General features: G+C 53.6%; 1 protein-coding gene across 2 annotated transcripts; it reads right to left on the reverse strand.

Moving 5' to 3' along the window:
- Positions 1-49: 49 nt before the first annotated feature.
- On the reverse strand, positions 50-12,289 carry LOC101622065 (pentatricopeptide repeat-containing protein 1, mitochondrial). Of its 2 annotated transcripts, none has more exons than XM_012731818.1 (9): positions 12,219-12,289; positions 9,755-10,259; positions 7,428-7,568; positions 6,458-6,676; positions 4,682-4,783; positions 3,414-4,118; positions 2,803-2,919; positions 1,979-2,161; positions 50-551 (listed from the first exon to the last, which is right to left on the reverse strand). In XM_012731818.1, exons 1-9 carry the CDS (start codon positions 12,230-12,232, stop codon positions 372-374), a joined length of 2,166 nt encoding a protein of 721 aa, XP_012587272.1. In that variant the 5' UTR covers positions 12,233-12,289; the 3' UTR covers positions 50-371. The 2 variants fall into 2 exon arrangements, with proteins under 2 accessions (XP_012587272.1, XP_012587273.1); XM_012731819.1 differs by lacking the exon at positions 12,219-12,289 and adding an exon at positions 11,997-12,145.
- Between the last annotated feature and the right edge of the window lie 85 nt (positions 12,290-12,374).

Consider the following 12,374-nt stretch of genomic DNA (forward strand, 5'->3'; position numbering starts at 1 on the left):
GGAGAGCAGCAGGTGCTTGAAACCAGATGTGTTGGAGCTAGATCCTGATGCCACCTCAGAGGTGCTGTGTGACCATGAGCTAAGTTCACTCATAAGCCGTGAGGATGACATCCTATCGGGCAAGGCTGGCCTGAAATGGTGGGCCAGAGCGTGAGCGAACTTGTCAGGCACCCTGGGCCCAGCATTTGTCTTCACACCAGGGTCGGCCAAATGCTGTAGCTCTTAACTCTTGAACTAGAGCTTTCTCTCAGGCCTGAGGCCACAACACATACATGTGTGTTTAACATGAAAGGGACTCCTGGAGTTCCTTCAAGGCATGTTGAGGGCCATGCACGTTATTCTACCCCTGCTGGAGGTCCCTGGGCCTCTGATCACCTGCCCCCAAGGCCTCCATCTGTGTCAGCCTCACTGATGGTGTCTTGGTCCTTGGGTTTGATCTTGAACTTCTGCCATGGGTGGGGGGTTTCCTCTGCTGGCATCACTTTCAGCCACTGCTTATAATAAGCACGGAAGCCATCAATCTTCTCCAAGTAGGTGTTTTTTCCTTTGTACTATAAAAGAAAAGGTATGGGGTTCAGGGATTCAGAGGAGCATTTGTCAGAATCACTGTATGCTACCTACAGTTAATCCCAAACGTGGCAGCTGTCTCAGGCCTCCAGAGCCAGTGGTTACAGGGCAGAGAGCTGTTTGGTATCTGAGTGGTTTACAGTAGAGAAAGTTGCTGTGCCATGGGGCAGGCCCAGACTCCTATCTGCTGCTGTTTCCAAATGCATACAGCTGTGCTCCCATACCCAGGTCACCCCAGCTCCCCAAGCTAGAACCACTGAGTCCCCAACTCTGCCTCCATAGCCTGCTGAGTGGCTCCCCCTCAGCACAGCCACCTCCCTGCTGACCATCTTGACAGGGCTGTAGCACGGCCTCTGAAGAGGTAAGAAGAAAAGGAGGAAGCTGGTAGCCAGGCAGATACCAAAAAGAAAGCTGGCAAAAGAATACACAGGAAAAAAACAGGTGAGAAGGGTTATCAGAGACAGACCGCTGCCAGACAATGAGGGGCTTGCTGCAAAAGATTTAACAATTCTATACTTGTATACCTAATGTAGCCTGAAAATACAGAAAACTCCAGTCACGGCAGACGTTCCCTGTCACAAGGCAGTGTGAATGCAAGGGCTGAATACCCAGGCTAGAGGCTCATGACGTGCAGCAGCTGCTGACTGTGCCTGGGGAAGACTCCCACAAAGACTGGTATCTGGGACACAACTGGACATAAGCCAGGCTCGAGGGTGCCGGCTCTGCCCTCTGCTCAGTACTCTGCTGCTGCCTCACGAATACTTACTTCGCTTTCTAGATGGCACTCTAGCATTGCACCCACAGAGCCACCCACGACCCCAGCTACCACCCTGTCCCCCACCTCGCTTTGTTCCTTCAGGGTTGTGCTCCCCCAGGCCAGCTGTTCAGGACCTTAGCACAGGCCAGCAGCAACCAAAACCCAGCCCTCAAAAGCCCGATCTCAGAACATCAGGCGGTGACCGTTAGAACATTGCATCCTCCCACCCGACTCAGGCGAATGAACAGCACGGGGAATCCAGGGCAGCAAGGCAAACAGTCTCTGCCTCGAAAGGCTTAGGAGTGCATGATGGGGAGGGCTGCTCCCAGTTGTAGGCCAGGAAACCTGAGACAGGAACTGCTTCCTCTGGGACAGGAAGGGAAGCAGTCAGCCACATGCCATGTAAGCTAAGGCACAGGGTGAGAAGGAGCTAGTTTCGTGAAAAGCAGGAGGAGCCTATTCAAGGCCGAGTGAATGAATACTGGCCGAGTGATGGAAGCCAGTGGGTCTACAGAAGCCAGCAAAGGGAAGATCCTGGTTCTCCAAGGAGTTGCCCTAAGGGAAGCCACTGGACAATTTAAAGCAACAAATGCCTGTCCCCAAGGCCAGAGTCAAGAGTGGGTGAAGCTGAGCATGCAGAGCTGGTGCCCATACCCGGTCAAAGGTGGGGGGGTACTGGGCTGCGAATTCCAGCTGGCGAATGATCACTTCGTTCACTGGGACTTGGTTTTGCCTCATGTCCTTCAAGATGTTGATGAGATAGACGTAGTCAAGCTTCTTGAGGGCTGCATTGATGAGGGTGCTATAGATGTGGACATTGGGGGTCATCTGGCACTTCTGGAACAACGTGGACATACAATCAGTGAGGTGACAGTGATCACAGTGGCATATCCAGCTTGGGCGGTGAAGCTGCCAGCCGGTCTGCTCTGCACATCAGCAGCCCGGGACAAGTGAGGCCGAACCTTGCACCAACAATGGCTGTACCCACCCCCCACAGGAAAGCACCAGCACCCTGCACTGTGGGTCTACCCCCACCCCCAGCGGAAGACCCTGCCCCATCAGTTCTTAGAAACTGGCAATAAATGATGAGACCACTGCTCTTGATTCTTGGCTGTTGGTGTACTGGCCCACTGAGAACACTGCACGTCCCACTCTGGTTATAGCCTCCAGACCTCCAGCAAGTTGAAGCCAAATCCTGTCCCCATCCCTAAAACTCACCCCATTGCTGCCACCTTCAAGATCATGTACCCCTTGGTCTCAATGCTCACTCCTACAGCAGCTGATGGGGGCCTGCTCTAGGCTTGTGATCACTGAAACTAGAGCAACCCCACTTTCCTTGCCTGTGAAAATGGTTTCCCGACTAGGTGGAAAAACAGGGCCATTGGGAGTGTCCCCACTCTACCCAACCAGCCTTCTTCCCAAGCACACCACATGCTCCTCGGCACCGTGGATGTCCTGCCCGGGCCTGGCCTGCTCACCTTCATGTCTGTAAGCAGCTGCAGACCGTCACCTGGCCTTTGGCACCCAATGGCCAGGTTACAGAATGTCTGCAGGTTGGGGACGATACCCCTTCTTGCCAGAACTGGCAGCAGCGCCTGTTGGGACAGATATATTTGGCATCACTGTCAGCTGTAGCCCCCCAGCCCTGGTGAAAGTCTTTGCTAGTGGAGAAGCCTGTCGCTGGATGCTAGAGAACCCAGAGATAGTCCTGAGGCTTCATCGCTCCCTCTGCAAGCCATACTGGGAGCTGGCCTCAGCTTGGCTTCAAGGCCCCTGTCTTAGCCTAGTTCTCAGGGCGCAGCTCCTAGAGTTCAGCTGTTCTGCAACTGCATCCTGACTTCCTGCCTGCAGTGTCCAACATGCTGTTCCTTCTCTTTGAACGTCCTTCATGTCCAGGCCCTTCCCCACTCCATGGTTAACCAGTCATCCCCACACTCAGGCCTTCCATGTCAGCCAAGCTCTAAGGGCCCTACGGGTTTGTGGCCCAGGGCAGGAGATACCCACAACACTGTGTGGAGTGCTGGCCAAGGGAGCCTGACGGCCAGAGAGCTAGCCCCCAGTCAGGAGCCAGAGCAGGGAAGCCCCTTACCTTTGCCCCCTCCAGATCACCCAGCTTGCTCTTCTTCCTCATCAGCGTGTTGAAGAATGTCACATCAGCCTCCACCTGGTGCGTGTCCAGGATGGTCAGCAGCGAAGATTCTGCGGCGCTCCCAGGTGCCACAACTTCAGCCAGCAGAGTGAGGGTTTTGATGTCAGGCTGCAACCCATCCTCTGCCATCTTGTCCAGAAAGCCCTCCAGGCCCCCCATTAAGGCCAGTCTGTCTGCTGGACTGGTCACAGTCCCAAAGGAAACTACAGCTGGGGAGACCGCCTCGACAGTCAGGAGGTTGACCTTCAGTCCCCAGGGAGGTGGCTCCAGGGCCACAGAGGTGAGGGCGCCCCTTTGGTCAGGCTCCACCTTGAATTCTGCCACAGGTGGGGCGTTGCTGGAAGCTCTGGCTTCCTGAGATTCTAGAGGTTCTTCAAATGCCAGAGAAGGTTGTAGAAACAGCTGCTTCTCCAGGGCCTCCACGTGCAACCTGGCTGCCAGACTATTGCCCACCCCAGCTGGGGCTCTCGTCCTGGCCTGCTGCACTCCTGGGGGCTGCAGCAGGACTGTCTCTTCCTTAGGCTTCAGCAGCAATGCTGAGGCCACCTCTGGGTCCCCTAGGCCACAGTCCCGAGCTGCTCCCAATAGCAGGTTGTAGCCATGCCGGCTTGGCTTCAGCCCTAGACTCAGCATCTTCCTCCACACCTGCCCGGGAGAGACAAGGCTCAGCTTTGTGCTCCCTTAGAGGAGCGTTGTGGGAGAGGCACTAAGAGTCAATGGCCAATCAACAAAAGAGTGGGTAAAGCCCCAGGCTCTGGACAACTATGAATCTTAAAAACATGGCAATTCTGGGAGACTTCAAAGAGGCTAGCTCACCCCAAAACTGTTCTTGCTGTTTTATCCATCTGGCCTCTCCCTGACTATCCCAGGGCTTCGTGCTGGACCTCAGCCCACCTTCCCTATATTGCCCTGGGAGGGGCAGCTAGAAAGGCTGGGTTTTGGAAGCATCTAGGTCATCTTAAGGATTGGGTTCAGCTGTACTTCCTGAGTGCCTACTTGCACCCCATGCCCCGCGCCTTCTCATACTTCCTTAACCGAGAAGCAGACATGGGTTGAACCCACTTAGGCAGGCAGACCCCCTCACTGGTTGTGGTTGAGACCCCCTTTCCTCAAAAACATGAGGTCATTTCACCCCTACAGTGCAGAGTCTTGTCCACTCTACACACTGCGGCTCTGACGGCCGGCAGGCAGAGGCAGGAGGGGCGGACCTGCAAGGCGTATCGGAAACCCGTCTTCTTGTCCTGGATGCAGCCCATGAGCAGGAAGCTGAAGGTCTCCTCTGTCACTGCATGCCCCCTGTGGACTATTTCCTGGGGGGAGAAACAAGATCTGGTTGAGAAGCTGCCTCCGAGCCCAGCCTGCCCTGGGGTCTAACTCGGAGAAGACACTCCCGGACAGGCCCCGGGCTGGGTCCTGAGGAGGCAGTGCTCACGCTGGCGCTGGGCTGGTGCACAGCCAGCTCCTGAGCAGTGCTGTCCAACTGCTACTACACTTCCTCCCAGGTCTCTCTTCCTGGTTCAGCTTCTCTACTGCTGTGCGGCCCCTGCAGAGACAGCCACGCAGCCACTTCAAGCCCCTGTAGCAGAGCTGGTTTCAAGGCCCAGCTTCACTGTTCACCTGCTCTGGGAGAGCGGACAAGGCAATAAGCGTCCCCATCAATGAAGGGGTCACAGGCAGGACGTACTCTATAGGGTCCTGGAATACCCCCAGGAGGTGGTGTGGTGCCAAACACAGAGCAAGGGCACTGGAGACCATGGGCCCTCTCTGGAGCACTGCAGGCTGGGGCTGCCATTGAGATGCCCCTTCCCTCAGTGCCACAGGGTCTCCTTGAGCCTGGGTTCCCAAGCCCCTTGCTGGCATGGGTGCTCCTCGCCCCACCACTGCCACCCTCCCACTTCCTCTTCAATAAGATTTATCGATGCTCTTTTCCTGGACAATCACAGCCATCTCTTAACTGATTCCTTTCGCCAGCCGCAAGAGTGACCCACCTAAACCACCAACTGACATCTTTGGACAATGCAGGCCACACTGCCCTCTTCTGCAGACTTCAGGTACTTGCCTTGAACGCTGCACCCCTCAAACCTTCTGGGCCCATAGGCCATGCACAGTGAGGTCTCAAGGCATGAGGCCCCACAACGCTGCCTCTTCAGCAGGACTGGCCAACACTGCCTGCACCATGCGGTGCCTGCACAGCCAGGTTCTCTCCTGGGACCGGCAGGAGGGACCTCCCTGTGTGGAGTGAGGAACAGCCCTGGCCTGGAGGAGGCGGACAGAGCGCAGGCAGGTCACTATGGCCAGAGCACTGGAGCAGAATGAGACGCATCTGTGAGAAGAGCAAGCTGCCAAGCTGCCAAGTGCATGCCAGGCCTGATGCTGCCCTGCTTCTCCTGAGGTGTGTGGGCACCGGGCCTTTGTTTAGGTGTTAACAGGAGTCTGCACTGCTGCTCTGCCGCCTGAGGATGCAGAACCACCACCCAGCCTGTGGTCCTTCTTGTTCTTGGGCTCCTCTGGAAATAAGCACCCTTCCCACAGGGCGGTGGCGGCAGAGGAAGACACAGGCACAAGCCCTAAGACACAGGGCCCTGCCAGCACCCCTCTGCCTCCCCTCGCCTGCTTCCCTTAAACCTGACACACCGACCAGAGTATTCCACAGCTCCCTGACAGCAGGCTTGCAGTCCCACTGCTCTTCCCAGCAGACCGCCCTCCTCAGTGAGTCATTTTTAGAAGTGCTTCTTTACAGCCATGTGGCCCACCTTCCTCCCTGGCACCGCGGAGGCCCCCCAGCACAGCCCATCACCCAGTCTGCAGACCTCGGCCTCTGAGAACAGGGTTTCAGTAGGTTCACCTGTGAAGCCGAGGGTCTGGCAGAGGGGTACCTCAGGCCCTTGAGCCTTCCTGCATAAGGGGCACAGACAGCTGCAGCCTCACACCTGCCACATGCAACTGGCCTCAAGTAGGGGGCAGGAAAGAAGGAGTGTTCCCACCTTGAAGACATCGAGGCACATCCTGAGGTCTGCGCACATGGCAGCCACCTTCAGCAGGGCGTGGTATGTTTTCAGGTTGAGCTGGAAGTTTCTCTCCCGGAGCTGCCACCGTAGTTTCAGGGCACTCTGCAGAGCAGAGTCCTTCCAGGGGGACTCAGCACAGACATTGAACAGGGCTGTGTATGTGGCATCTGAGGGCTCCAGGTCCCGCTTCTTCATCTGCGGAGAGGGGGAGACAACGGGAGCGGCTTCAGGACCAGCACAGCTGACACAGCTGTCCCTGGGCAAGCAGAGAGGACACGTCACTGCACAAACTGTTGTGGCGCAGGGCGTGTGCCAGGCAGAGCTGAGTGACGGGGTCTGGCTCTCCAACCCATCCCTCAGCCAGAGGCGCCAGCAGCTGGCCCCGAGCACCCGACCCGAGACCCTTCTCCTCGAGGCGCCCGTCAGTCCTGTGGGCCCAAGGTGCCTGCAGCGAGACCCTCCTGCAGTTGTCCCCGGTGGCCAAGGGGAGCACCCTGACTGCAAAGGGGCCGTTGCAGCGGCTCTGGTCTAGGAAAAGGCGTGAGGAGGCAATCAGATTAAAGCGCTTTGTGTCCCCTTGGGAAAAAGAAAAGGATACCACCACCCTGAAAGGCTGTTTCAAGGGTGAGGCGGGAGAGTGGCACCGCAGCATGTGAGTGGAGTGAGGATGAGGAGCGAGAAAGGAACATGACAAAGGAAGCAGCAGTAGAAAGGGAGGGGCCAGTGGCACCTGCCGAGGCCCAGGCTCCTGCTGGAGGCCTCTGCATGCCAGCGCACGTAATTCTCCATGACTGCCTCATTTTACAGATTATGCCTGAAGCCAGAGGTTTAGCCTGGGAAGAGGCTAAACCATCTGCCCAGAGTGAGGTACCAGCGCGTGCACCAGCTCTCTGGCCCCAGAGCTCCTGTTCTTTGGAGCCTCGTCCGCTCCCCAAGCGCCACTCACGTCGTTGTAGAGCCTGAAGGCCTTCTTCAGGTAGCCGGCCCGCCCGCAGCCCCCGATCAGCACTGTGTAGTTGCACTCCAAGGGCTGCAGCCGCTCCTCCTTCAGCATCTGCCTCTCAAACAGGTCCAGGGCCTCAGCAAGCTGGGCAGGGAGGAGAGAGGGAGTAATAAGGAAGTGCGTGGTTCAGGACAGCCTCAAGGGAGGGAGACTGAGGCTGAGGGGCCCTCCCTAAGTGTAAGACAAGGCCTGCGCAGAAGCCAAACACTCACCCTGGACTATGTCACCAGCTTCTTGGGCCTTGTGCTCTGCAGCTAAGGAGCTACATGGTGGTGAAGAAGGAAAGCCAACCAGACTCCCACAATGGTGGGCACCCTCAGCTCCACCCCCAGTCCTGCCTTCCCCTGGCCAGAGAATGGCCTCCTTGGGGGCAGGGATGTCTGCATCTCTGTGGAGACTCTCTGGAGTCAAGGCCTGGTAGTCACCAACTCTTAGAAATGTTAATTCTGTGAATCCTGGGATCCACCCTGCCCTTGCTTCCTGGGAGACGCCATTATAGTGCCAGCCACTGAGGCTGAGCTAGAGGAGTGACTGGGCTCTGACCAGATCACAGCTCAGAGCCTCTCGGGTGCAGGGACCATTCAGAGCCCCTCTGGGATGCTGCAAGCAGCCCTGGTGACCAGCTCCCTCTGGCTGCAAGCCCCCTAGCCCCCAGCTGTCTTTGCCCCATCCCTAACCCTAACCTTTAAATATTTTTTAAAAGATTTAATTTATTTATGCATAAAGGAACTGGGGTGAAGGTCAGAGATGCAGGGAGGTGAGAGGATTCACCAGAGACAGAGTGAGGAGCAGAACAGGCAGAACTACTGAAACACACTGCTGAGGGGAGCAGCGGGTGAGACAGGCGAGGTCTGATGCACAGTGTGGGTCGGCTCCCTGGCCAGGAATCGAACTCATGCTGCAGTGGTTACAGACAGTTCATAGTGAAGAAACTTAACCCTTTGTGCCCCCAGGGAGGTCCCCCTTTAAATCTTTGATTCATTCCTTCACACCTCAAGATTATTTTATTCATTCATTCAACCAATAATAAATGAATACTACTAAGAGGTAGGCAAAGTCTGGCTTGGGTATCCAACTGTGAACAGAAGAAACTCATCTTGGAGTTCATGAAGCTCACCTTCTACATGAAAAGACAGACACCAAATGAGACAACCAAGAATAGCATATCCTGTGCCAAATGGTGACAAGTGCTATGAACAGAAATAAAGCAGGAAGTGCCAGAAGGGTGTAGGTGATTCACTTTTGATAAAAGCCAAGTAGGGCTTCACCCAGATGGTGGCAAAGGAATAAAGATGAATAAAAACCTGGAAGTGAGAGAGCTGGAGCAGCACACAGCGGTGGGGGTGGCTGAAGCAGAGTAAATGAGGGAAGGGCAGTCGGTAGGGAGAGAAAGTGGGGGTTGGGCTTTATTAAGCATTGGGAAGACTTTGGCTTCTCTTGGATTTTCAACTTTGCAAATTTTTCAATTATGCAAAATTTCAAGTCTATACAAAAGGGAGAGAATATTAAAACTACAATTATCAGCATTTGGTCAATCTTATTTCATACCTCTCATTCCTCCTTCAAACTAAGTTCTTTAAAGCAAACTCTAGACTTCCTATAATTTCATTCATAAAATCCTTAATCCATACCTCAGATATTTAAAGATAAGTAGAATGTCATTATGGATTCCTGAGAAAGTGATCAATGTCACTGACTACATTAGGAATTCTGGAAAGAAGAGGAACATGACCTGTTTCCTGTTTTAGCAGGTGCATATGTCAGGCAAGAGAGTTGGGGAATCTAGAGACAAGTATCAGAACAGCTGAGGGAAGCAAGGAATTGGCAGGTCTGGGGTTCAGAAGTAGAGGCTGAGAAGTGTTAAGGTTGGCAAAATGTTGAAGTTAGAGCTGGTGAGACACGTTAGGAATGACCTGAACACCACTGGGCCTCAGTGGCGAGAATAATGGGGCTGTCATTTAGTGAAATGAAGAAAGTATAGGGAAAATAAGACTGGGAACAGAAACATTAGGCAAATATGGGTAAGTGTAAGGCCAGTGGTAAGGAGGTAGCTGGCAACAGAGATTGCGACCTCACAGGAAGGCAAGGTTGGAGATGTGAAAGTGGGAACGGCAGCGTGGAGAGGGCCCAAAGCCAGGAGGCTGGCAGGTCACCTGGCACAGCGCGAGGGCAAGAGAAGACAGAGGGTCCTGAGCATCGCGACAGTGGGAGATTGGGAAGTGCAACACTCAGCAGAAGCCAGGAGCAGGAGAAGACAAAGCCTCCCCTACCTTTCCTTCCTTGATCAGGTGTTTGCACTGAAAGAAGTACCAATAAGGAGTGTTTCTCTGGCCCCTCCAGGATTTGGGATCTAGTTCCTTTTGTTCATCTTCACCACTCTGTTCCCTGAGCCGTAAGTTATATAACTGGGCTGTTGATTTGCGGAACATTCTCCGGGAGGAGTATTTGTCAGAGAGCATCCCAAAGCTCTCCTCCTCTTCCTCTTCCTCCTGGCTGGCCTTGGGAGTGGGCTGGCTGGGGTCAGAGCTGAGGCTGCTAATGTTCTTCTGGCTCCCCAGACCAAAGGGCAGCCGAGAGAGGGATCTGCTGAAGGTTGCTGGCACTAGCTGAGCCAGTCCTGTGGCCCTCAGCCGTGGAGGCCCCTCACTGCCTCCTGCTCCCCACTTGGCTCTGCAAGGGTCAAGGCATCGCAGTGCTGACAGTCCCATGGGCTGGGGGCCACGGAAGAGCCAGGCAAGTCTCATAAGGTCCATCTCTGGTTTTCGTCTCCAGAACCTGGTAGAGGTTAGAAAAATAGTTAAGTCAACTTGGGTTGGCAACATAAAGCAGAAAGAACTCATGTTTACAAGCATGAACTCTGGTTAGAAAGACTAGGTTCAGGGCTCTCCCTGGTGCCGCAATGGGTTAAAGCACCACATTAAGAAGCTCTCAAAGCCACTGCAGCTCAAGTTCCATCCCCCCCCCATCCCCACCAATCCCCACATGGCGTGGCAGACCTCTCCTGACCAGTCCTCTGCTCCCCCTCACCAGTGTACTTTGTCAAGCTGCCTGTTCTGCTTCCCATTCTGTCTCTAGTGTATCCTCTCACCCACACCTCTAGCCTGTACCCCAGTTCTGTAAGCATAAATAAATAAATCTTTAAAAAAAAAAAAGACTAGGTTCAGATTTCAGCTCTGCTAAATAACCATGTCTTCCTGAATACTCACTATCCTGGCCTCTGCCTCACCTATAAACTGAGGTTATAATAACACCACCTACCCTGTAATAATAAATGAATGAGTTCTCAGATACAGCGTGCAACATAAAGCTGGTACTCAATAGACATAAGCTCTTGATATTTTCAAGTCATGACCTAAGAGAACTCACACTGAGATCGGGGCTGACACCTAGTCCTGGCCAAAGTTATGATAATGTTACCAGCCCATAACTTGACCTTCCCATGCCTCAAGGTCTTCAGTTGCAAGGTGAAGAGAATCCCCCTCCTATCACCAAGTTATTAAATGAGACATTTTTAGAATAATTCCTGGCATTTAACAGCTACTCAAAATTTAGTAGCTGCAATCATTTATCATGAGTATTTTGGGCCTCTGCACAGGGAAGCTAAGCTGAATATTTCTTTTCCGTAAAATTTGTGACTGTGTTAGTTATGCTGTTCAATACAGCAGCCACTGGTCACATGACTACTGAGCACTTAAAATGTGGCTAGTCTGAATGGAGGTGTGCTGCTGAGTACAAAATTTCAAAGATTTCAAAAATATTGTACAAAAAAATATACCAATACTTTGGATACCCATATTTTGGATTTTCTGACCCAAAGAAAATTTCATTTTTAAAACTTAATGTGGCTACTTGAAAATTAAAAACTACACATTTGCATTACATTTCTGTTGGGCCGTGCTAGGCTACAGACCTTGGTCTGCAAAGTCCTGGTCTTGAAACTCTAATAGAAATAGCAAAATAACCAGCATACATTTTAAGTTTTGGTGATGTTAGAAGGTGACAGTCGGGAAGATCTCAGAGGTGATGGCAGATTGAAGAGATTAACAACGAAGACCAGGTAGGGCCCAGCAGCACTGTGGTGGGTTTAGCAGGTCTAAACCCAGGTCCATGCTGGACTAGCCTTTCTTAGTTAGCACCTTTGTGAAATTCCAGCCCTGGCCTCTACCATTCCGTACCTGGTGATGCCTGTGACTCCAACAGGAGTTCAACGTGAGCACATGTCAAACTTTCAAGTAGCCACGTTAAATAAAGCATTTACATGCATTAGTTAAAATACACAGAATTACCAATAAGAAAACCCAACCCAATGATCTCCAAACAGGGATCAAAAACTTTTTAATGAAACTGCACTACGCTAGTCTAGATATGTATTACTGCACTAAGTGACAATTCCGTCACAAGTCAAAGCGAGGCTTTGACGTAACGCTACTCCCAGTCCTCCGAGGGAAAGAGATAACTTTCGCAGAGAGAATAAAGGTCAAAGTTTCTTCCAGCCCGCCCGAGCTCGTTAACCTGTGGGTTAGGATCCGCAGACGCTCCCCGAGACTCTCGCTCCGGGCCGAAGCGGAGCCCTCCGCTCGCCTCCAGAGACAGGGCTTTTTCACCGGACACTCGTTGCCCCACTGGCCAGTCCGCCCCCGGCCCCTGGACTCCAGTGCGAGTCAAACAAGAACTCGCGTCAGGAGCCCGACTCAGAGAACGTCCCCAGCCGATCGGACCCCATGTAGCCCCTACCCTGAGCCCCACATGGACGCGCTGTGCCCTGGGCTTTACTTCCCCGCCGCCCTCTCCGTTCGCGCACGCGCAGTCGCCTCGCGGCCGCCCTACCCGCGAGATTTTAGGTAACCAGCGGCCGCTGCTGGGCTTTCGGCAGGCGGCTAGTCGGGCCTA

Source organism: Condylura cristata, unplaced genomic scaffold (genome assembly GCF_000260355.1).
Source record: "Condylura cristata isolate star-nosed mole 26May11 unplaced genomic scaffold, ConCri1.0 scaffold00032, whole genome shotgun sequence".
Taxonomy (NCBI): Eukaryota; Metazoa; Chordata; class Mammalia; order Eulipotyphla; family Talpidae; genus Condylura; species Condylura cristata.

Coding starts and splice junctions, on each gene's coding strand:
- LOC101622065 (XM_012731818.1), bottom strand. Junction 6,677..7,427: donor CCTTCAGGCTCTACAACGAC/GTGAGTGGCGCT, acceptor CCCTCTCCGCAG/ATGAAGAAGCGGGACCTGGA. Junction 2,920..3,413: donor GTGATCTGGAGGGGGCAAAG/GTAAGGGGCTTC, acceptor CTGTCCCAACAG/GCGCTGCTGCCAGTTCTGGC.